A 26,080-nucleotide genomic window follows, 5' to 3' on the forward strand; every position below is an offset into this window, starting at 1 on the left:
CATGAAGCACTCTAATGGAGAAAACCTCTTCACCCTTCCTGCACCTCCTGGACTTCACAGCACTTCACTTTCTTATAATCCTCCTGATCATGAGGAATCATCTCCTGAGCAATCTCACATTATTACCAAAAGTCCAGGGGGCAAAGTGGATACAAGATTTCAGTGTGACAAGCAATTTACAAAAAGCTCAGATTTTTTAACACACAGAAAACACAAAGGAAAAAAGCCATACTCCTGTTCAGAATGTGGGAAATGCTTTACATATAAATCACAATTTATTATACATGAGAGAATTCACACAGGAGAAAAAACATTTTCAAGTTCAGAATGTGGGAAATGTTGTAGAAGTAAATCAGACCTTGTTAAACATCAAAGAATTCACACAGGGGAAAAACCTTTTTCATGTTTACAATGTAGAAGATGCTTTCCAGAAAAATCACAGCTTGTTATCCATCAGAGAATTCACACAGGAGAAAAGCCGTATTCATGTTCAAAATGTGGAAAGTCCTTCACAGGTAAAGGAAGTCTTATTAGACATGATAGAATTCACACAGGAGAGAAGCCATATTCATGTCCAGAATGTGGGAAATGCTTTACAGAGAAATCAAAACTTGTGAGACACGAGAAAATTCACACAGGAGAGAAGCAGTATTCATGTTCAGAATGTAAGAAGTCCTTCAGAAATAAAGGGAATCTTATTAGACATCAGAGAATTCATACAGGAGAAAAACCATTTTTGTGTTCACTATGTGAGAAGTCCTTCACAAATAAAGGGCATCTTAGTAGACATCAGAGCATTCAAACTGGAAAGTCACCATATTCATGCTCAGAATGTGGGAAGTGTTTTAGTTATAAATCACATCTTGTTAAACATCAGAGAATTCACACAGGAGAACAACCGTATTCATGTTCAGAATGTGGGAAATCTTTTATACATAAATCACACCTTGTAAAACATGAGAGAAGTCATACGGAAAAGAAAGTATAATTATGTTCACTGTGTTTTATAAAGTTTAATAAACATTGTTCAGAATAAATGAGTACACCCCCTTTGATGAGTAAGATTTTGTTTAATAGCTCAGTGAACACAATATACATTTTTACAATTTTGCCAACACTAAGTTTCATAGAACATTTTTTTGTAATCAAAACATGAAAGTAATAATATAACTCTCATTACAAAACCTTCAGTTTTACTCAAATTAGTAGATGCAAAAATGAGTATACCCCACATCAAAAGCTACTACATCTATTATTTTGTATGGCCTCCATAATTTTAAAGGACGGCACCAAGTTTTCTAGGCCTGGAGTGAACAACTTAGTGACATAGATATAGTATTATCTTTTATCTCTCTTTCGATAACGAGCTCTTAGAGCCTGGATGCTGGATGGAGCGATGACAACTTGTCTCTACAGAATTCCCCATAGGTGTTTGGTTGGGTTCAGATCAGGAGACACTTGGCCACTGAATCACTGTCACCCTGTTCTTCAGAAATGTAACAGTGGCCTACCAAGGGAACAGAGTGATGGCAGCATCTTTTCTGTCACTATAGAGCAGAACATCTGTGAATTCAAGATACCATCAATGAAATGTAGCCCCTCATGCAGCCGCACATAAGGACACGGCCACCACCAGGTCTCACTGTAGACACCATGCATTCTCATTGTATTCCTCACCTCTTCAATGTCATACAGTTTTGAAGCCATCAGTTCCAAAAAAAAAACCATTTATCTTGGTCTCATCACTCCAGAGTATAAAGTCCCAGGAGTCTTCATATGTTTCCGCATGTGTCCTGGCAGATTGTAGGGCGGCTTTTTTGTGTATGGGATTTAGGAGAGGCTTTCTATGTAGACAACACCCATGTCTGCCATTCCTCTATAGAAAAATATGTCTGCTTTCAGCTCATCTCTCAGTGCTTGGATGAAAAATCACAGTTGGGAAGGAATGGATGGGACAAAGAAAGTTACTGATAATCCAGCACTTGTTTTCCAGTGTGAATAAAACCAAAAACTTATTGAACAAATCAAATTAAAATCCTAGAAACATTAAAAAACAGATAGGAGCAAAACATCTCTGCGTTTCTACCTGGTATTTGTGTTCAGTTCTTCTTCATGACATAATAAATCACCAGTAACCGGCTTCTTATACACATCATAGGGTCTAATGCACAGCGGAGACCCCCAGCCCCAAATGGACATGTGCAAGTATGTCTACATTACCCCTATGGATGATCATATGTCCACAACAAAAAGCATCCGTGCAATAGAAGAATGAAGTGTCTGCATCTATAATGTGTATATTATGTATAATTACTATAAAAGAGGAAAAACACAATTCAGTAAATGGATACAAGGTCTGAAGGAAGCTTCATATCACTGAGGAATCTGGAGTCCAATTCCAGAATCCACAAGGCTTCTCGGGGGTGTACTTTTTATACCAATCTCCCCCTTAGCTGGTCTGGTGACATATTCAATACCCACAACTGTAAAGTGATTAATCCCTATTGTGTTGTATGAGATGTTGTGATGCTGCAGATGTATTACGTGTTGTGGGGCCAAGAACGTCCCTAACGTGTCCCCAATGCGGTGACGTAAGGGTCTGACCGTGCCCCCCACATATTGCAGCAGACAAGCTTCACATTGTATGGTGTCAATGACGTGTGGAGCTACAACTAATGAGATGTCGGATATTATAGGGTTTATTATGGTTAGTAGATGCAGACATTTTTGCTTTGTGCACAGACTTGCAGAAACCACATTTATTTCTCCCACATTCAATGAAACCTTTGGTGTTTGTCCTCCACGTGTCAGTTGTCTTTCTTGTTGCTGGATCCTTGTCGGTGTATAACATAGGTAAATGTTTTCTGGTAATATTCACTATATTATAGGAATCTTCTCTGCAGCCAGTATTGAATGTATCTCTAGACTGATGGATGTTTCCTTCTTTGTGAGTTTTCGGTAATGTATGAAATATTGGACATTGTGGGTGATTTTCCTTTAATCGTTCTATTTGTTTGGCATTAAGTACAGCCGATACCAAACCCTCCTCCAAAAGACAATGTAAGGGGGTATTGTATGAATTAGTAGGATCTCCATCTAGAGTGCGGCATATATTAGTATCGTCACCCATGTTCATAACCTCCGGCTCATACAACCCACTATCCAGAGCTGTGATCGAGCCCCCTTTATCTGCAGCTCTAATGACTTTATTAGGGCTGTGCTCAGGGCCGTATCTGGCATTCATGCTGCCCTAGGCACTTTAAGTGGTCACGCCCCCTACTGGTAATTCATACTAGAAGTGCTCATACCCTTTAGGCCCCCTTCACACGTACCGGAGACACACACGTACACCCATTATAATCTATAGGCTGCGCACATGGTCACACGGACCGGACATGTCCGTTTTTTGCCGGCAGCTCGGACGTCAGTACGTCCTGCACACAGATGACATAAAGTGTGACATCCGCACATACGTCTGTGTGACACGTGCCGGAAGAGAGTGCAGAATAGAAATGACAGATATTTAGGTGTTAGATGTGCAAAGATCGAGATAGATGATCGATATCCGTGAGATATATAATTACTGCCCTGTGTGTGGAGTTTACTGTACTTGTGTTTAGCTAATAAATGAAAAAAGTGATGTGGAATCCTCCCTATTTTTGATAACCAGCAAAGGTAAAGCAGACAGCTGTGAGCGGATATTATCAGGGTGGGAAGGTCCTCGGTTACTGGGCCCTTCCCAGCCTAAAAATACCAGCCCTCAGCCTCCTCAGAAATGGCGCACCAATTTTGGCACTTTGCACAGCTCTTCACGATTGCCCTGGTGCGGTGGCGATCGGGGTAATGGTGGTTAGGGTTGATGACAGCTGTGATTTGTCAAAAAACACAGCTGTCTTCAAGCCCTCAGGTTAGTAATGGAGGGGGAAAGGAAAGAGATCCCGGCCCTCACCTGTAGTCAATCAATCATTTATTCCACATCAGCAAATCTGCAAAACGTTTCAGCTCCTCCAGAGCTTTTCTCAATTGTGGCCAATCACATAGAAATACAACATTTATATAGAAAAAAACAAGGAAATGACATCACAATGAAATAAAAAATGAAGAAAACTATAAACATTCATATAATCATATTAGTCTCATTATATAAAATACCGTATTTTTCGGACCATAAGACGCACTTTTTTCCTCCAAAATTTTGGAGAAAAATGGGGGGTGCGTCTTATAGTCCGAATGTTGGGGGGTGTGTATATTTATGTGGGGTGTGGGGGGAGCGGTATCGATGGAGGAGTGGGCACAGGAGGCAGCAGCCGCCCGCTGCAGCCTACACTGTCCCCGCTGCTAAAGAAAATGAATATTCACTGCTCCCCACGACCATGAGCGTGGGGAGCACTGAATATTCATGCTCCTTAATAGCGGTATACAGTGTAGCCGCGCTGCGGCTGCTGCCGGCTATCTCCTGTGCCCGCTGTTAAAGGGCATGAATATTCAACTTTTCTCCATGCCCATTGGCGTGGGGAGGGGGTGAATATTCATGCCCTTTAATGAGTGGCGCGGCTCCGCTGTGTGACGGCTATTTAGGAGAGTGAAGTCACTGCTCCCCGAGCACACAGACCCAGCGTGGGGAGCAGTGACTTCCGGCAGCTGATCTCTCCTTGTGAGCCGCGCATGGCAGTGACGTCATGCTCGGCTCACATGGAGAGATCAGTGCAGGCAGACAGGACGCAGCGCTGGAGGAGAGAGAAGAGAGGTGAGTAGGAGTGTTTATTTATTTTTTATGTGCAGCCTGATGGGGATTAGGGGGACCATGTATACTAGGACAGGGATTAGGGGTGCCAATCATACCAGAACAGGGATGAGGGGTGCCATGCATACCAGGACAGGAATGAAGGGTGCCATGCATACCAGGATAGGGATTAGGGGTGCCTTGCATACCAGGACAGGGATGAGGGGTGCCTTGCATACCAGGACAGGGATGAGGGGTGCCATGCATACCAGGACAGGGATGAGGGCTGCCATGCATACCAGGACAGGGATTAGGGGTGCCATGCATGCCAGGACAGGGATGAGGGGTGCCATGCATACCAGGACAGGGATGATGGGTGACATGCATACTAGGATTAGGAATGAGTGGTGCCATGCATACCAGGATAAGGATGAGGGAGCCATGCATACCAGGATAGGTATGAAGGGTGCCATGCATACCAGGATGGAGGGATGCCGGACATACCAGGATGGGGATGGAGACCACATATAAAAGGAAGGGGGACGGCATATATACCAGGATGGGGGATATTGTCAGAATTGGGGGACATTACCCCTATACCAGTGTCAGCAGAAGACCCCCTCCCCCTTAAAAGTGCATCATGACCACATTTTTTGCTTAAATTTTTATTTTTTTATTTTCCTCCTCTAAAACCTAGGTGCGTCTTATGGTCTGAAAAATACGGTATACACTGCTCAAAAGAATAAAGAGAGCACTTAAACAACAGAATATAACTCCAAGTGAATCAAACTTCTGTGAAATCAAACTGTCCACTTAGGAAGCAACACTGATTGACAATCAATTTCACACGCTGTTGTGCAAATGGAATAGACAATAGATGGAAATTATTGGCAATTATCAGGACACACTCAATAAAGGAGTGGTTCTGCAGGTGGGGACCACAGACCACATCTCAGTACCAATGCTTTATGGCTGATGTTTTGGTCAGTTTTGAATGTTGGTTGTGCTTTCACACTCGTGGTAGCATGAGACGGACTCTACAATCCACAGAAGTTGCTCAAGTAATGCAGCTCATCCAGAATGGCACATCAATGCGAGCTGTGGCAAGAAGATTTGATGTGTCTGTCAGCTTAGTGTCCAGAGGCTGGAGGCGCTACCAGGATACAGGCCAGTACACCAGGAAACGTGGAGGGGGCCGTAGGAGGGCAACAACCCAGCAGCAGGACCGCTACCTCCGTGTTTGTGCAAGTAGGAACAGGAGGAGCACTGCCAGAGCCCTGCAAAATGACCTCCAGCAGGCCACAAATGTGCATGTGTCTGCACAAACGGTTAGAAACCGACTCCATGAGGGTGGTATGAGGGCCCGAGGTCCACAGATGGGGGTTGTGCTCACAGCCCAACACCGTGCAGGACGCTTGGCATTTGTCACAGAACACCAGTATTGGCAAAGTCTCCACTGGCGCCCTGTGCTCTTCACAGATGAAAGCAGGTTAACACTGAGCACATGTGACAGAGTCTGGAGACGCCGTAGAGAGCGATCTGCTGCCTGCAACATCCTTCAGCATGACCGGTTTGGCAGTGGGTCAGTAATGAGGGGGGGGGTGGCATTTTTCTTTGGAGGGCCGCACAACCCTCCATGTGCTCGCCAGAGGTAGTCTGACTGCCATTAGGTATCAAGATGAGATCCTCAGATCCCGTGTGAGACCATATGCTGGTGTGTTTGGCCGTGGGTTCCTCCTAATGCAGGACTATGCCAGACCTCATGTGGCTGGAGTGTGTCAGCAGTTCCTGCAAGATGAAGGCATTGAAGCTATGGACTGGCTGCCCGTTCCCCAGACCTGAATCCGATTGAGCACATCTGGGACATCATGTCTCGCGCCATCCACCAACGTCACGTTGCACCACAGACTGTCCAGGAGTTGGCGGATGCTTTAGTCCAGGTCTGGGAGGAGATCCCACAGAAGACCATCCGCAACCTCATCAGGAGCATGCCCAGGCGTTGTAGGGAGGTCATACAGGCACGTGGAGGCCACGCACAATACTGAGCCTCGTTTTGACTTGTTTTAAGGACATTACATCAAAGTTGGATCAGCCTGTAGTGTGTTTTTCCACTTTAATTTTGGGGGTGACTCCAAATCCAGGCCTCCATTGGTTAATAAATGTGATTTCCATTGATGATTTTTGTGTGATTTTGTTGTCAGCACATTCAGCTTTCTACAGAACAAAGTATTCAATGAGAATATTTCATTCATTCAGATCTAGGATGGGGTATTTCAGTGTTCCCTTTATTTTTTTCAGCAGTGTATATACACAAAAATGAAAAAAAAGCCATAACAAAGTATATTAACTATCAAATAAAATATGTAATTTTACACCAATACACATTGCCACAAATATATATATATAGGCGTATATAGGAAATGCAAAAAAAACATAATAAGTTTTATTTATATAGCGCCAACATATTCCGCAGCACTTTACAATTAAGCGGGGACATGTACAGACAATAAATTCAATACAAGGTAAGACAGTGTAAACAGTTACATTAGGAGTGAGGGTCCGGCCGCTCGCACGCTTACATTCTACAAGGCAATGGGGGGACACAATAGGTGAAAAGTGCTTGTTATTTCAGGTCTGACAATTATAATAAATAGGGATTTTCATATAAAGCTGCATGATCCGGTCATCAGCCCGTATGTATAAGTGCAATAATCAAGTATCGAGTGCAGTTATCGTGTGCATGGAGGGTGTGGAGACAGATGAAGAGTAGGGAGCAGATTCTGAATAATATTTAGAAGGAGGGAACAGGGGAAAGTTAATTTACTGAGTAGTTGAGGTGGTCGGCTGGTTTAAAGAGATGGGATTTTAAAGCGCGTTTGAAGACATGGGGGCTAGGCATCAGTCAGATCGTCTGGGGTAGAGCATTCCAGAGAACTGGCGCAGCACGAGAGAAGTCTTGGAGACGGATGTGCGAGGTTCGGATTATGGGGGATGTTAAGTCCTTTGTAGAACGGAGGGCACGTGTAGGACGATAGACAGAGATGAGAGCGGAGATACAAGGTGGTGCAGAACTGTGGAGAGCTTTGTGGGTGAGAGCGATGAGTTTATATTGGACCCTGTAGCAAATGGGCAACCAGAGCAATGACTGGCACAAGATGGAGGCATCGGTGAAGCGGCTGGACAGAAATACGTCCCTGGCTGCCGCATTCAGGACGGATTGGAGAGGAGAAAGTTTGGTAAGAGGGAGACCGATCAGAAGAGAGTTGCAGTAGTCCAGACGAGAGTGAATAAGAGCGACAGTAAGAGTTTTAGCAGTTTCAAAGGTGAGAAAAGGTCGGATTCTGGAGATGTTTTTAAGATGCAGGTGGCAAGAGCGAGTGAGTGATCGGATATAGGGAATAAAGGAAAGGTTAGTGTAGAATATGACCCCAAGGCAGCGGGCTTGCTGCTGAGAGTTATGGTTGAACCATCCAAGGTAATTTCAATGTCAGGTAGAGTTGGGTTAGTAGAGGGGAGAAACTCAAGAAGTTCAGTTTTGGAGAGATTCAGTTTAAGATAGATAGAGGGAGGACATGATGTTAGAGACAGCAGACAGACAATACTTGGTATTTTGTATTAGGGTAGGGGTGATGTCAGGTGAAGAGGTGTATAGTTGGGTGTCGTCAGCATAGAGATGATACTGGAACCCAAATCTGCTGATTGTTTGTCCAATAGGGGCAGCGTATAGAGAGAAGAGGAGGGGGCCTAGGACTGAGCCCTGCGGGACCCCGATAGTAAGGGGAGGAGGAGAGGAAGAGGAGCCGGAAAAAGATACAGTGAAGGAGTGGTCAGAGAGGTAGGAGGAGAACCAGGAGAGAACAGTGTCCTTGAACCCGATAGAGCGGAGCATAGTGAGGAGGAGCTGGTGATCCACAGTGTCAAAGGCTGCAGAGAGTTCCAGGAGAATCAGCAGGGAGCAGTGACCTTTGGATTTAGCTGTTCGTAGATCATTAGAGACTTTAGTGAGGGCAGTTTCAGTGGAGTGTAAGGAGCGGAAACCAGATTGTAGAGGGTCGAGGAGTTATCTGAGAGATAGCGGATTAGATGGGAGTGGACCAGGCGTTCCAGGAGTTTAGAGATGAAAGGAAGATTAGAGACGGGTCTGTAGTTAGCAGCGCAGTTCTGGTCCAGGGATGGCTTTTCAAGTAAAGGGGTTATGATGGCATGTTCAAATGAGGGAAAGATACCTGAAGAAAGGGAGAGGTTATTATTTTAGTCAGGTGAGTGGTGACCACCGGTGAGAGAGAGATGTGAAGGAATGGGGTCACTGTTGCTGGTTGTAGGTCGAGAAGAAATGAGAAGCTGGGTAACTCCTTCTTCTGTAACAGGCTCAAAGATGGCTAGTGAGCTTGAAGTCCGGCAGGGAAGGGGATCCAGGCACTGAGGAGATTGGGCTGAGATGTCCTGATGGATGTGATTGATTTTTTTCTAGGAAATATGTGGCCAGATCCTCCCCGCTGAGGTTGGTGGTGGGGGCCTGTGCTTTAGGTTTCAGGAGGGAGTTTAAGGTTTCAAAAAGTCATTTTGGATGGTTGGACAGTGAAGTGATGAGGGGGGTGAAGTAGGATTGTTTGGCCAGATGAAGGGCAGAGTTATAGGTTTTGAGCATGAATTTATAGTGGATGAAGTCTTCTGCTAAAAGAGATTTTCTCCACTGACGCTCAGCACACCTTGAGCAACGCTGAAGAAAGCGTGTTTGCATTGTGTGCCAGGGCTGCCGTTGCCTGTGTTGGGTCTTTCTGCGTGTAGAAGGTGCTGCTTCATCTAGGGCGCTCTTCAGTGTATTATTGTAGTGTGACAATGTCAAGTCTGGACAGGAGAGGGAGGAGATGGGGGCAGAAGATGTGTGGAGATTGTCCATAAGCTGCTGGGTATTAATGGTACGTGTATTCCTATAAGTGTGGTAATTGGGGGTGTCCCGGGTGAGTAGATGGTTCTTGACAGAGAAGGAAAGAAGGTTGTGGTCCGAGAGCGGGAGAGGGGAGTTAGTAAAGTCATGCAGCGAGCATAGACGGGAGAAAACCAGGTCCAGAGTATTCCCATCTTCATGTGTAGGAGAGTTAGTAACTATAAAAAATAATAATCTTTATTTTTATATAGCGCTAACATATTCCGCAGCGCTTTACATACATTATCTAGTGTTGAGCGAGTATGTTCTGTTCTGAATATGCATGATTTGCAACTGTTTGACAGCTTTATTACATGTGAGGAATGTGTTAGAAATAGACATTCCTTACATATAATAAAGCTGTCAAACAGTTGCAAATCATGCACACAGGAGCGATTCAAACAAATCACCGAGCAGCTGGAAATACTCGGAGCTCGGCCCGAGCATACTCACCGAAAGGGTTAACAGAACATACTCGCTCAACACTATTAGTAACCTGTGAGAGGCCGAATGAGGGTTTTAGAGAAAGTAGTTGAGAGGCAGATTGGGAGAGGAGATCATTGATGGGGATGTTAAAGTCTCCCATGATGAGGGTGGGGATGTCACAGGATAGAAAGTGAGGAAGCCAGGTGGCAAAGTGATCCAGGAACTGGCGGCAGAAGCCTGGAGGGCGATACACAACTGCCACTCACAGGGAGAAGGGTTTGAAGAGTCTGACGGTGTGGACTTCAAAGGAAGGAAACATAAGTTAGGGAACCGGGAGGATGACCTGGAAAGCACATTGTGGTGAAAGGAGCAAACCAACATCTCCACCTTGTCTATTCTCAGGTCTGGTTGTATGTGAAAATTTCAGCCCACTAAATGAGAGAGCAGCAGCTGCGGTGGTGTCTGAATGCTGGGTCCAGGTTTCTGTAATAGCCAGAAGGTGAACGGAATTAGAGAGGAAAAAATCGTGAGTGTAAGTTAGTTTGTTACACACAGACCATGCGTTCCAGAGAGCACAATGAAAGCAATAGGAGAGGGCATGCAGTGAATGTTAATAAGATTAGCTGGGTTTCTATATGCCGCTGGAGGAGAGTGGTGCATGCTAGTGCAGGGAGGCCCAGGATTGAGGGAGATGTCGCCAGTGACTAGGAGAAGGAGAAAAAAGAGAAAGAGCAGGTGGTGCAATGATTTGTATGAGCGTTTTGAGTGCTGTATGGAGGTAGTGGATGGTTTGGAGTGGGTGAGAAATGTCAGTAGAGCCTCAGAGTTATACATGAGGGAGGGGAGAAGGGAGGGGTGGATATGGAGAGAGTGCACAGAATGTGTTAAAGGGTGGGCGAGATGTGAGAAAGCAGAAGTTAAAACAAGTAAGATAATAATCATCGTACCATTTAACAGTGATCAGGTCATAGAAGGGTTTTGGGTTTAGAATTGCTTTCATTTCTCATTGGGTGAATATTTTAATATCTGAACGGACGACTAAATTATCAGCATTAGAACATTTTAATAACATTTTTTAAAATTAAAAAAATAGGAGAAAAAAAATAATAAATAAAATATTAAAACTTCTCCAGACCCTCATCACAAGATGGCGCCGAGAACTCTGCACAACAACATGGAGAGGAGGAGATGGCGCGGGAGGATGCTGAGGCTGAGTCGCACCCGGGAGAACCTGAGCCTACGTAAAGACAGGTATCTGTACAACTCCGCTCTGCTATACAAGACACAGACGTATCTCTTAGGCCGGGGTCCCACTAGTGTACGGTATGCGATGCGAGACCCCCCGATGCGATATGCTAATGACACTCGCTGCTGCTCTGCTGCGAGCGGGAGCTGAATGTCAGTGCTCCATGCTCTGATCCTCTCGCACGGCTGCGGAGGGGACGGGGAAATCACTATCTCCATCTCCTCTGGTGCTGGCATTGGCGGGAATCGCACTGCACTCGGGTGGTATCTGAGTGCAGCGCGATGTTTCACACGCACCTGTAGATTATATGGGTGCGTGCGATCCGATCGGAGCTGGAAAACAAAACGCCGCTGAGCAGAGAATCCGAGGATTACTGGGTACGGACGCAGTCTGGGGTTTTATCAGATTGAAGGGAGAGCGAGCCCTGACTGGGGAAACAGATGAACTTACTATAGATGTGGACCTGATGAGACTACTGGACTTACAGAACCTCCGGGAGCAGAGAAATCCTCATCACTGGAGAAAGCGGCCACTATGTGACGTCAGAGAGAGGAGGAGCCGGAGGAGCGACTGCGCCGGGATCATCTGCAGATCTGGGCGGGGCAATGACCCCTGAGGGGGAGGAGCTGCGGTGACGTCATCACTGTCACATGACCGCAGCCTCATCACAGCTCCTTCACCATTATAACTTTATAGAATCATTACAGTCTGTGAGGAAACACTGCGGAGCCAATCACCACCCGAAGCCCCGCCCCCTGATCACATGGCGCTGACGTCACCACACGTCCTTCACCACTTCTCTCCTGAGCCCCGCCCCCTGATCACATGGCGGTGACGTCACCACACGTCCTTCACCACTTCTCTCCTGAGCTCCGCCCCTGATCACATGGCGGTGACGTCACCACAGGTCCTTCACCACTTCTCTCCTGAGCCCCGCCCCCTGATCACATGGCGGTGACGTCACCACAGGTCCTCCCGCTCTCAGTGCAGCAGCTCCGTCCTGGGTGTGCGCAGCTCTTGCTCTCTGGTATCAGCCAGCAGCAGGTTTCCGCTTCCCGCCATTCCGGTGAGATTACAGGGAGGGTTTGTGGTGAATCTGTGAGAGGAGAGTGTGGGGTGAGATCAGAGCTGTTCCTGTGGAGGCTCCTGCTCCATGTGACTGCGGCTCCTCAGTGTTGTATGGGGGATGTGCAGCGGCTCCTCCTCACCTCACCGCCCCCGCTGGAGGTGGAGTTACCACGGTGACCGTCCCCCGCTGGAGGTGGAGTTACCACGGTGACCGTCCCCCGCTGGAGGTGGAGTTACCACGGTGACCGTCCCCCGCTGGAGGTGGAGTTACCACGGTGACCGTCCCCCGCTGGAGGTGGAGTTACCACAGTGACTGTCCCCCGCTGGAGGTGGAGTTACCATGGTGACCGTCCTCTGCTGGAGGTGGAGTTACCACGGTGACCGTCCCCCGCTGGAGGTGGAGTTACCACGGTGACCGTCCTCTGCTGGAGGTGTAGTTAACACGGTGACCGCCCCCGCTGGCGGTGTAGTTACCACGGTGACCGGCCCCGCTGGAGGTGGAGTTACCATGGTGACTGTCCTCTGCTGGAGGTGTAGTTAACACGGTGACCGCCCCCCGCTGGAGGTGGAGTTACCACGGTGACCGTCCTCTGCTGGAGGTGTAGTTAACACGGTGACCGCCCCCCGCTGGCGGTGTAGTTACCACAATGACCGCCCCCGCTGGAGGTGTAGTTACCACAGTGACCGCCCCCGCTGGCAGTGTAGTTACCACGGTGACCGTCCTCCGCTGGAGGTGTAGTTACCACAGTGACCGTCCTCTGCTGGAGGTGTAGTTACCACAGTGACCGCCCCCGCTGGAGGTGTAGTTACCACGGTGACCGGCCCCGCTGGAGGTGTAGTTACCACAGTGACCGCCCCCGCTGGAGGTGTAGTTACCACGGTGACCGTCCTCCTACGAGGCTGATAATGAACGGTCAGATCGGCGGAGGAGGCCACGGTGGAGTTTGTGGCTTTTCTTCCAGATTCTTCCTGATAAATGTCGGATATTTGGGGCAGAATTCAGTGATTGTCGTTATATCGTCCCCTGTGATCTCCATTTTCTCCTTTATCATGAAGACGCCGGCAGGACGAGATCCCTCCAGCTGATCCAGTGTTCATCCCTCCTTCTCCTGAATGACCCCGAGGATGGACGAGGACGAGACCACCAGAAGATTATTACACTTCACCCTGGAGATCATCTCCCTGCTGAGCGGAGAGGTAACTCCTCTACATTTCTGTCAGCTTTATTGTGTTATGTAACAAGTCCGACATCGGGAAGAGGAAATCCAGAAGAGGAAGAGAAGGATTCTTTACTGTAAGAGCAGTGATTGTGTGCAGCTCTCTGCCAGGAGGAGTTGTCATGGGGATTCCCTATAAGAGCTGTAGAGGGGCCTGGATGTCTGTCCTGAGTGTAATAATATTCCAGGTTATGGCCCCAGATTACTGGAGACGGTTATTGATCCCGGGATTTCTACTGATTGTCAGATCTGGAGTCGGGAAGGAATTCTTCTCCCTAAGTGTCTCTCTCCATACACAGGATTACACAATAGCGAGGAAGACACCGGGGGAGGGTGTGACTCCCATCATCCATCTCCAGGAGTCAGGAGGGCGGAGCCCGGACCCCATCACAGAGCCTCCCCCGCACCCCCCGATACATGAGAGGAAGAAGAAGAAGATCCTAGAGCTCAGCAACAAGATGATTGAGCTGCTGACCGGAGAGGTGACTGCTGGGATATTATACAGGACAGCACTGGAGGATTCTGGGTGATGACCGGAGAGGTGACTGCTGGGACATTATACAGGACAGCACTAGAGGATTCTGGGTGATGAGCGGAGAGGTGACTGCTGGGACATTATACAGGACAGCACTGGAGGATTCTGGGTGATGAGTGGAGTGGTGACTGCTGGGACATTATACAGGACAGCACTGGAGGATTCTGGGTGATGACTGGAGAGATGACTGCTGGGACATTATACAGGACAGCACTGGAGGATTCTGGGTGATGACCGGAGAGAGGACTGCTGGGACATTATACAGGACAGCACTGGAGGATTCTGGGTGATGACCGGAGAGGTGACTGCTGGGACATTATACAGGACGGCACTGGAGGATTCTGGGTGATGACCGGAGAGGTGACTGCTGGGACATTATACAGGACAGCACTGGAGGATTCTGGGTGATGAGCGGAGAGGTGACTGCTGGGACATTATACAGGACAGCACTGGAGGATTCTGGGTGATGACCGGAGAGGTGACTGCTCGGACATTATACAGGACAGCACTGGAGAATTCTGGGTGATGACCGGAGAGGTGACTGCTGGGACATTATACAGGACAGCACTAGAGGATTCTGGGTGATGAGCGGAGAGGTGACTGCTGGGACATTATACAGGACAGCACTGGAGAATTCTGGGTGATGACCGGAGAGGTGACTGCTGGGACATTATACAGGACAGCACTGGAGGATTCTGGGTGATGACGGTGTCGTTGTTGTCAGGTTCCTATAAGGTGTCAGGACGTCGCTGTCTATCTCTCCATGGAGGAGTGGGAGTATCTAGAAGGACACCAGGATCGGTACCAGGAGGTGATGATGGAGGAGCTCCGGCCTCTGACAACACCAGGTGAGAGGAGACGCTTGTTGGCTCCGGTGGATGTGATGACGTCTCTCGGCCTCGTCCTATAATAGATGATTTTTCTCCAGACTTGCTCTGGTTTTCTCTACATTTTCTCACAGCTTTCATTCCCTGATTCTTCTCTTCTGATCTGTGAGTCGCGGTTTCTCCGCTGTCGTCTTCATCAGTCTTGAGTCTTCGTCCTCGGCGGCTTCTTTCAGAATCTTTCACCTTCCTTAGAGCATCGGTCACATTTTGTCTGCAGATGTCCCAGCGCTTCTGTCCGTTCTCTCCTGTGAGATCTTTCGGTACCTGAGTCTGTCGTGGATCTTTACTCAGCAGAGTCGGGGGTTAATTTACTTATGATTTTCCCCCTAATCCGCTGTCGCTCGTCCGTCCCTCAGAATCGGTGCAGGCTCAATGTCGTCATCAGTCGTGGTCGGGCGTCCGGCTTTTTGGGTTTTGTTTCTCAGCATTTATCGGGTGGTAAGAACGACGTCGCTGCCATTTTCAGAACTGTTCCTGACACCCATCACTTTATCTTCCGTTATCGGAGCTGTGTGAGGGCTTCTCTTCTTGAATGGCCGTTGACATTTTTATTGGTGACTTTTTTTGATTTTTGTTTTTTCATTGCAGTTTTGGGGAGGTGTTTCTGATGTGTTTTTTTCTTTTGGCTTTTACCGTGTGAGATAAATCCTGACGTGAAATGCCAAATAATAATACTTTATTTTGCCAAATAATAATATATATATGTGTGTGTGTGTATATGTATGTAGATAGATAGATTTATTTTTATTAAAAAAAACATTTGTTCTCATTTTGGGAGACAAAGCAAAAATGATGGGGACTTCAATCAAAGATCCGGGTCTGGTGGTAATAATTGTAAGTCTCCCTTACAGAGCTGTTTGTTCAGAAGAATATGTATTATGGAGCTTTTCTGTGGAGTCTGACCAGACAATCTCTCCTTGGCTCCCCGTGTGCATCAGTAAGCGCCCATGACCCCGGTGCCTGCTCTCTAGTTGTCCTTTCTACACATTGATAGGTACTAACCGCTGTGTACCGGGTGCTCCCCACAACACCGTCCTTCCGGGTTCTGTGACTTCGTACGTTAGTCGTACATGTGCCTTTTTTCCTCCTTTAGAGACAAACGCTGCACTTGCTGCTTATTTTAGTGTTTATACCGAGGCGGCTGTTGAGATTTATCTCTATTTAAAGAAGAAGAAAAATGCGGTAACCCGTCTTTTAATAGATCAGGTTCTCTCTGAGTGATCCCAGAGGATCCTGTCCAGGAGGGAGGCCGTGTCCACATGGTGACATCATGAGCTCTCAAAATACAATCACTGGTAAATGGTCACCGTCCTTCCCCCAATCTCCATACAGTGAATTAGGAGAGGAAACCAATGGATAGAAATGTGGAGCTTTCTCCAGCTCCTCTGTGGCTCCATCCCTGGAGACGAAACTTGGAGAAGTTGTGTTTTTTAGTACGCCTCCTCCATCTGACTGACGAGGGTCTTCTCTGTCCCTCTCCTCAGGGTCCTCATCCTCCGAGTCCAGAGCAGAGAGCATTAGGCTTTGGCCTCGCTGATTATCACTTCATACTTGAGGCCACAATGTGCTGGGACCTCGGTACCGGTGGTGAGGACCACAACAATGTAATTTATTCACAGATACATAAACATAGAATTACTGGTTCTGAGAGACGAGTCCCATATATAGACAGATACACGGCAGGTCATGTATTCAGTCTGTGTGTCTCCACAGATGGATCCAGGGGGAGAAATCCACCAGAGAGATGTCCCCGTTCTCTGTATCCCCAGGACTGTCCAGAGGAGAATCACAACATCCCGGAGGATCATCAGGTAGATGACACTGAAGTCCCCACAACATCTGACCGTGACGTGATGGGATTTGAGCTCATCTTACATTGTTCTTTTTTAGGGTGAAGATCTGATTGATATTAAGGTTGAGGTTATACATGGAGCACAAGAGGCGACCGCAATATGGGCCGATCAGCATGGTGAGGAGGGGAGACTGTCATGTCCGTTCTGTGGTCATCTACTACTACTTCCATCATTGCATGACACAATCTACAGTGGCATGTAAAAGTTTGGGCACCCCTGGCCAAATTCCTGTTATTGTGACCAGTTAAGCAAGTTGAAGATGAAATGATCTCTAAAAGACCTAAAGTTAAAGATGACACATTTCCTTTGTATTACCCTTGGACATTTGTGTGCTCAGATAACTTTGACCAATGATTCAGATCTTACTTATCCTGTTAGGGTTATGGCTCATTCACTATCATCGTTAGGAAAGGCCAGGTGATGCAAATTTACAGCTTTATAAAAACACAGCTTACTCTAACATTGTGCCAAAATAACCGCAGCCATGGCTTCTTCTAATCCGCTGTCTAGCACTCTAAAAATGGTGGAGGCCCAGAAAGCAGGAGAAGGCTATGAGCAAAGCGTTTTCAAGTTGCCTTTTCCTTGGTTCAAAATGTAATAAAGAAATGGCAGTTAACAGAAACAGTGGAAGTCAAAATAAGGTCTGGAAGACCAAGCAAATTTTCAGTAGGATTGCTAGATAGGCAAATCAGAACCCCCGCCTGACTGCAAAAGACCTTCAGAAAGATTTAGCAGACTCTGTAGTTGTGGTACATTGTTGTACTCTTCAGAGACACCTGCACAAATATGGCCTTCATGGAAGAGTCATCAGAAGAAAACCTCTACTGCATCCTCACCATGAAATTCAGCGTCAGAAGTGCAAAAGTACATCTAAGAAGGTCTGATGCATTTTGTAAACAAGTCTTGTGGACAGATGAGGTTAAAATAGAGCAATGATCAAAGTTGTGTGGAGAAAAAAGGGCACAGAATTTTAGTAAAAGAACATGGTGGTGGATCAATCATGCTTTGGGGTTGTGTTGCAGCCAATGGCACAGGGAACGGGTAGAGGGAAGAATGGATTCCATGAAATTTCAGCAAATTCTTGATACAGACATAACACCATCTGCAAAAAAGCTGAAGGTAAAAAGAGGATGGCTTCTACAAATGGTTAATGATACTAAACACATGTCAAAATCCACAATAGATTACCTCAAAAGGCGCAAGCTGAAGGTTTTACAATGGCCCTCACAGTCCCCTGAACATCATTGAAAATCTGTGGCTATACCTCAAAATAGCAGAGGATACAAGACGACCCAAGAATCTCACAGAACTGGAAGAATTCTCCAAGGAAGAATGAATGAAAATCCCTCAAACAAGAATTGAAAGACTATTGTCTGGCTGCAAAAAGCATTTACAAGCTGTGATACTTTCAAAAGGGGGCGCTACTAGGTACTAACCTTGCCGGGTGCCAAAACTTTTGCATTTAACCATTTTTCCTTATTGAATTTTTTTTAAATGTAAAAGATGAAAATACAGTGGTGGCCAAAAGTATTGGCACCCCTGCAATTCTGTCAGATAATACTCAGTTTCTTCCTGAAAATGATTGCAATCACAAATTCTTTGGTCTTATTATCTTCATTTAATTTGTCTTCAATGAAAAAACACAAAAGAGAATGAAGCAAAAATGAAATCATTGATCATTTCACACAAAACTCCAAAAATGGGCCCGACAAAAGTATTGGCACCCTCAGCCTAATACTTGGTTGCACAACCTTTTGCCAAAATAACTGCGAACAACCGCTTCCGGTAACCATCAATGCGTTTCTTACAATGCTCTGCTGGAATTGTAGACCATTCTTCTTTGGCAAACTGCTCCAGGTCCCTGATATTTGAAGGGTGCCTTCTCTAAACTGCCATTTTGAGATTTCTCCACAGGTGTTCTATGGGATTCAGGTCTGGACTCATTGCTGGCCACCTTAGAAGTCTCCAGTGCTTTCTCTCAAACCATTTTATAGTGCTTTTGGAAGTGTTTTGGGTCATTGTCCTGCTGGAAGACCCATGACCTCTGAGGGAGACCCAGCTTTCTCACACTGGGCCCTACATTATGCTGCAGAATTTGTTGGTAGTCTTCAGACTTCATAATGCCCTGCACACGGTCAAGCAGTCCAGTGCCAGAGGCAGCAAAGCAACCCCAAAACATCAGGGAACCTCCGCAATGTTTGACTGTAGGGACCGTGTTCTTTTCTTTGTCTCTTTTTTTTTTCCTGTACACTCTATGTTGATGCTTTTTCCCAAAAAGCTCTACTTTTGTCTCATCTGACCAGAGAACATTCTTCCAAAACATTTTAGGCTTTCTCAGGTAAGTTTTGGCAAACTCCAGCCTGGCTTTTTTATGTCTCGGGGTAAGAAGTGGGGTCTTCCTGGGTATCCTACCATACAGTCCCTTTTCATTCAGACGCTGACGGATAGTACGGGTTGACACTGTTGCACACTCGGACTACAGGGCAGCTTGAACTTGTTTGGATGTTAGTCGAGGTTCTTTATCCACCATCCGCACAATCTTGCGTTGAAATCTCTCGTCAATTTTTCTTTTCCGTCCATATCTAGGGAGGTTAGCCACAGTGCCATGGGCTTTACACTTCTTGATGACACTGCGCACGGAAGACACAGGAACATTCAGGTCTTTGGAGATGGACTTGTAGCCTTGAGATTGCTCATGCTTCCTCATAATTTGGTTTCTCAAGTCCTCAGACAGTTCTTTGGTCTTCTTTCTTTTTTCCATGCTCAATGTGGTACACACAAGGACACAGGACAGAGGTTGAGTCAACTTTAATCCATGTTAACTGGCTGCAAGTGTGATTTAGTTATTGCCAACACCTGTTAGGTGCCACAGGTAAGTTACAGGTGCTGTTAATTACACCAATTACAGAAGCATCACATGATTTTTCAAACAGTGCCAATACTTTTGTCCACCCCCTTTTTTAGGTTGGGTGTGGAATTATATCCAATTTGGCTTTAGGACAATTCTTTTTGTGTTTTTTCATTGAAGACAAATTAAATGAAGAGAATAATACCAAAGAATTTGTGATTGCAATCATTTCAGGAAGAAACTGAGTATTATCTGACAGAATTGCAGGGGTGCCAATACTTTTGGCCACCACTGTATATATAGTTTATTATTTATTGTTTTGCCTAAAATACAAAGGAAATGTCATCTTTAACTTTAGGCCGTTTAGAGATTATTTCATCTTCAACTTAACTGTTCACAATAACAGTAATTTTGACCATTGGTGCCCAAACTTTTACATGTCACTGTATTCTGTCACTATGTGTTTCCTACAGATGGACTCATGGAAAGAAATCCACCAGAGAGATGTCCCCGTCCTCTGTATCCCCAGGACTGTCCAGAGGAGAATCACAACATCCCGGAGGGTCATCAGGTAGATGGTGCTGAGCCCTGTACTGGATCTGTATATGGGGGACATTTCTGATTGAGGTCATAGATGTCACAGATTTTGGTGGTTTCTTGTATTGTGCTGATTGTTACATCTGATATATCAGGAGGAAGATCCGACTAAGAATAAAGTGAAGGACGAGACAGAAGAAGAAGCGATGACGAGGGGGGATCAGCCGTGTGTGAGTGACGGGAAGGAGGAGATTCCGGTAGATGTTTCCACAGGTATGTAATAATGACCGGCGTGTGATGGTGATGACTGGCGTATGACGATGATGATTGGCATGTGACGATGATGATTGACGTGTGATGATGACGATTGGCGTGTGATGATGATGACTGGCGTATGACGATGATTGGCATGTGACTATGATTAGCGGCGTGTGATGATGATGACTGGCGTATGACGATGATGATTGGCATGTGACTATGATTAGTGGCGTGTGATGATGATGACTGGCGTATGACGATGATGATTGGCATGTGACTATGATTAGTGGCGTGTGATGATGATGACTGGCGTATGATGATGATGATTGGCATGTGACTATGATTAGCGGCGTGTGATGATGACTGGCGTATGACGATGATGATTGGCATGTGACTATGATTAGCGGCGTGTGATGATGATGACTGGCGTATGACGATGATGATTGGCATGTGACTATGATTAGCGGCGTGTGATGATGATGACTGGTGTATGATGATGATGATTGGCATGTGACTATGATTAGCGGCGTGTGATGATGATGACTGGTGTATGACGATGATGATTGGCATGTGACTATGATTAGCGGCGTGTGATGATGATGACTGGTGTATGACGATGATGATTGGCATGTGACTATGATTAGTGACGTGTGATGATGATTGGCGTATGACGATGATGATTGGCATGTGACTATGATTAGCGGCGCCTGACGATGACCGGTGTGTGATATTGTATGAAGTCTCCGATGCAGTGAAGCTTTATCCGCCGTCCACATCACAGCAGAAGCGTCCGGTGATGGCGCGGCTGCTCTTGTACAGAGTCCGGTTGCGCACCGATGAATAACTGGGCCGCATTCACACCACGTCTTAATGATTTATGAAGCACATTTTTAATTTTCCTAATTGTGTTTTTTAATATTACTTCCATCTTTTACTTTCATATTATTCTTACACAAGTCTCATGCTGCCATATAAATGACTGAGCTTGCGATTCGGACAGAACCCCGGGGGAAGATTCCCTATAATGAGGCGCTGTGGACGCCGTCTGGCCTATGATCCTGTGATGTCCATCTTTTTCAGCGTGCATAAAAGCGCAGGCGACCAGAGGCTAGACGGAGTCCGGTGTAACTCTGCTGCCTCATTATTCTGAATGGATCCCTCGGGGGTGTCATCTGAATCATGTATTTTGTAGATTTAGATGGAAACCCCGATGTACAGTGGGTATGGAAAGTATTCAGACCCCTTTAAATTTTTCCCTCTTTGTTTCATTGCAGCTATTCGGTAAGTTCTAAAAAGTTCATTTTTTTTCTCATTAAAGTCCACTCTGCACCCCATCTTGACTGAAAAAAACCCCAGAAATGTAGAAATTTATGAAAATGTATTAAAAAAGAAAAACTGAAATATCACATGGTCATAAGTATTCAGACCCTTTGCTCAGTATTGAGTAGAAGCCCCCTTTTGAGCTAGTACAGCCATGAGTCTTCTTGGGAATGATGCAACAAGTTTTTCACCCCAGGATTTGGAGATCCTCTTCCATTCTTTCTTGCAGATCCTCACCAGTTCCGTCAGGTTGGATGGTGAACGTTGGTGGACAGACATTTTCAGGTCTCTCCAGAGATGCTCAATTGGGTTTAGGTCAGGGCTCTGGTTGGGCCAGTCAAGGATGGTCACAGAGCTGTTCTGAAGCCACTCCTTTGTTATTTTAGCTGTGTGCTTAGGGTCACTGTCTTGTTGGAAGGTGAACCTTCGGCCAAGTCTGAGGTCCAGAACACTCTGGAAGAGGTTTTCATCCAGGATATCTCTGTACTTGGCTGCATTCATGTTTACTTCAATTGCAACCAGTCATCCTGTCCCTGCAGCTGAAAAATACCCCCATAGCATGATGCTGCCACCACTATGTTTCACTGTAGGGATTGTATTGGGCAGGTCATGAGCAGTGCCAGGTTTTCTCCACACATACCGCTTAGAATTATCACCAAAAAGTTCTATCTTCATCTCATCAGACCAGAGAATCTTATTTCTCATAGTCTGTGAGTCCTTCATGTGTTTCTGAGCAAACTCTGTGCGGGCTTTCATATGTCTTGCAGTGAGGAGAGGCTTCCATCTGGCCACTCTGCCATAAAGGCCCGACTGGTGGAGGGATGCAGTGATCATTGACTTTGTGGAGCTTTCTCCAGTCTCCCTACTGCATCGCTGGAGCTCAGCCACAGTGATCTTGGGGTTCTTCTTTACCTCTCTCACCAAGGCTATTCTCCCACGATTGCTCAGTTTGGCTGGACGGCCAGGTCTAGGAAGACTTCTGGTGGTCCCAAACTTCTTCCATTTAAGGATTATGAAGGCTACTGTGCTCTTAGGAACCTTGAGTAATGCAGAAATTCTTTTGTAACCTTGGCCAGATCTGTGCCTTGCCACAATTCTGTCTCTGAGCTCCTTGGGCAGTTCCTTTGAGCTCATGATTCTCATTTGGTCTGACATGCACTGTGAGCGGTGACGTCTTATATAGACAGGTGTGTGCCTTTCCAAATCAAGTCCTATAAGTTTAATTAAACACAGCTGGACTCCAATGAAGGAGTAGAACCATCTCAAGGAGGATCACAAGGAAATGGACAGCATGTGACTTAAATATGAGTGTCTGAGCAAAGGGTCTGAATACTTATGACCATGTGATATTTCAGTTTTTCTTTTTTAATAAATCTGCAAAATTGTCTGCATTTCTGCTTTTTTTCAGTCAAGATGGTGTGCAGAGTGTACTTTAATGAGAAAAATAAATGAACTTTTTAGAATTTACCAAATGGCTGCAATGAAACAAAGAGTGAAAAATTTTAAGGGGTCTGAATACTTCCCGTACCCACTGTAAGTGTTCAGCGTACAGCACAGGATAAATATGCTCCAAAATGTTCTGTACCCCAAAATGCCACCATTAAGAGCTTCTACTCAACCCAGAAAAAACAAGTCCCCACTCAGGTTCATCATCTGTAAACAGTAATATAGGGGGTGTCCATATTACTGGTAGCACAAAGGCTCTGGAAAAGTGACTTGGCTCCCACTTAAAGAAATCCAGTGACATCTGCGCTCCCAAATCCAAATGCCCCCTCCTCCTGAGCCCCACCGTGTGCAGTTAGCATCCACATGTTTGGCATTACTGTAGCGAGGAGAGACAATTTATTTCTCCAGAAAGCACTAGCTGGGAATCATGTACTGGGCGCTACAACGTAAGGGCACTGCAACGTACCGGACACTACAATGTACTGACCACTATAATGGAATATTTGCATTTTCACTTCGCAACATCCATTACTGCTCGTTTCTGGAAAGCACCCATGGAGTCAAATTCATCACTACACCTGTAGATACATTTCCATAGGGGTGTAATTTGCAAACTGGTGTCACTTGTGGGGGGGATTCTGCTCTTCTGCCACTTAGGGGCTTTGTATATGGAGTCTGCAAACTGTTCTACTGAAGTTTGTTCTCCAAGAGTCAAATAGCGCTCCTTCCCCCCCGAGTCTCGCCATGTGGCTAAGCAGTACAGTACAGACACATATGGGGTATTGCCCCGTTCAGCAGAAATTGTATAACAAATTATGTGGTCATTTTTACCCATTTCCCCTTGTGAAAATGTAAAATCTGGGGCTAAAATAACATTATAGCGGTAAAAATGTAATTTTTTTTTTCTTCACTGTTCAATTCTATAACATTTTGTGAATCACAATTACCTTGCATTCATTGGGAAAGTGCGCGGTGGATGCTGGGTGTGACGCGCGGGGTAACCCCACCCACAGCCCGGCGTCCACCGCGGGGATCGCATCACCGAGTCACGCCTCACTTGACGTGACATCAGGTGAAGCAAGAGCCGGCCGAGGCCGGGGGTCACGTGATGCCGGTGAGTGGCCAGCGATAGCGCCGCTCACTGCCAATAAAGACAAAGCTAGGTAATTAAAAGAAATCTTCTCTCAACGGGTTAATTTCATTGGGGGCATTTTTAATAGTAGTGGACATCTTCTTTAATTACGTGGACACTTTTCTATACTAAGGGCAAGATACGAAGCTTGAGAGAGTGAAATGGCACTGGAGGTACATTAAGGGAACCTGTCATCAGTAATTACCACTTAAAGAACTATTTGCTGTCTAATCTCTGCCACCCCTGACTTGTGCCAATGTCGCCAGTTTATAAGTGTCATTCACTTTACCCGTCATTGTGTTAATGTTATGGCATGTAGTTGTCCTCCTTATTACCGCTACTTTCACTGACGAGGGTCTTCATTGTGAGATCCAGAAAATACATTCAGAAATATCTTTTGTGTTAAAGAAAAAACTCACGTCTAATCTATCTTTCATCCTGATAGGAAATCCTTGTGAGAATAACGGTTCATCACTAAATTGTGAAAAAGAAGATATCAGGAAGCACTCTAATGGAGAAAACCTCTTCACCCTTCCTGCACCTTCTGGACTTCACAGCACTTCACTTTCTTATAATCCTCCTGATCATGAGGAATCATCTCCTGAGCAATCTCACATTATTACCAAAAGTCCAGGTGGCAAAGTGGATTCAAGATTTCAGTGTGACAAGCAATTTACAAAAAGCTCAGATTTTTTAACACAAAGAAAACACAAAGGAAAAAAGCCATACTCCTGTTCAGAATGTGGGAAATTCTTTACATATAAATCACAATTTGTTATACATGAGAGAATTCACACAGGAGAAAAACCATTTTCATGTTCAGAATGTGGGAAGTCCTTCAAACATAAAGGGGATCTTATTACACATCAGAGAATTCACACAGGAGAGAAGCCGTATTCATGTTCAGAATGTGGAAAGTCGTTCACGAATAACTGGGGTCTTATTGCACATCAGAGAATTCATACAGGAGAGAAGCCATTTTCATGTTCGGAATGTGGGAAATGTTTTAGTAGTAAATCAAACCTTGTTAAACATCTAAGAATTCACACAGGGGAAAAACCTTTTTCATGTTTACAATGTAGAAGGTGCTTTCCAGATAAATCACAACTTGTTAAACATCAGAGAATTCACACAGGAGAAAAGCCTTATTCATGTTCCGAATGTGGGAAATGCTTTACAGAGAAATCAAATCTTGTGACACACGAGAAAATTCACACAGGAGAGAAGCCATTTTCATGTTCGGAATGTGGGAAATGTTTTGGAAGTAAATCAGATCTTGTTAAACATCAAAGAATTCACACAGGAGAAAAGACGTATTCATGTCCAGAATGTGGGAAATGTTTTACAGAGAAATCAAAACTTGTGATACACGAGAAAATTCACACAGGAGAGAATCTGTATTCATGTTCACTATGTTGGAAGTCCTTCACAGTTAAAGGGAATTTTATTAGACATCAAAGAATTCACACAGGAGAGAAACCGTTTTCTTGTTTACAATGTGAGAAAAGGTTTAGGAATAAATCAAAACTTCTTATTCATCAGAGAAGTCACACAGGAGAGAAGCCGTATTCATGTTCAGAATGTGGGAAATCTTTTATACATAAATCGCACCTTGTAAAACATGAGAGAAGTCATATGGGAAAGAAAGTGTAATTAT

At 45.5% G+C, this 26,080-nt stretch overlaps 1 protein-coding gene across 1 annotated transcript; it reads left to right on the top strand.

Moving 5' to 3' along the window:
• LOC141149109 (uncharacterized) lies at positions 1-26,080 on the top strand. The gene is made up of 4 exons (XM_073636870.1): positions 1-982; positions 20,209-20,301; positions 20,423-20,540; positions 24,869-26,080. The coding sequence occupies exons 1-4, from the start codon at positions 2-4 to the stop codon at positions 26,074-26,076; spliced, it is 2,400 nt and encodes a 799-aa protein (XP_073492971.1). The 5' UTR covers position 1; the 3' UTR covers positions 26,077-26,080.

This window comes from Phyllobates terribilis, unplaced genomic scaffold (assembly GCF_046119375.1).
Source record: "Phyllobates terribilis strain yellow unplaced genomic scaffold, ASM4611937v1 Scaffold_1__5_contigs__length_1240528914, whole genome shotgun sequence".
NCBI lineage: Eukaryota > Metazoa > Chordata > Amphibia > Anura > Dendrobatidae > Phyllobates > Phyllobates terribilis.

Excerpts from the sequence above, each read along its gene's own strand:
- LOC141149109 (XM_073636870.1), top strand. The coding sequence starts at position 2 with ATGAAGCACTCTAATGGAGAAAACCTCTTCACCCTTCCTGCACCTCCT. Across the intron at positions 20,302-20,422 it reads ACATCCCGGAGGGTCATCAG|GAGGAAGATCCGACTAAGAA; the intron begins GTAGATGGTGCT and ends CTGATATATCAG. Across the intron at positions 20,541-24,868 it reads TCCGGTAGATGTTTCCACAG|GAAATCCTTGTGAGAATAAC; the intron begins GTATGTAATAAT and ends TCATCCTGATAG.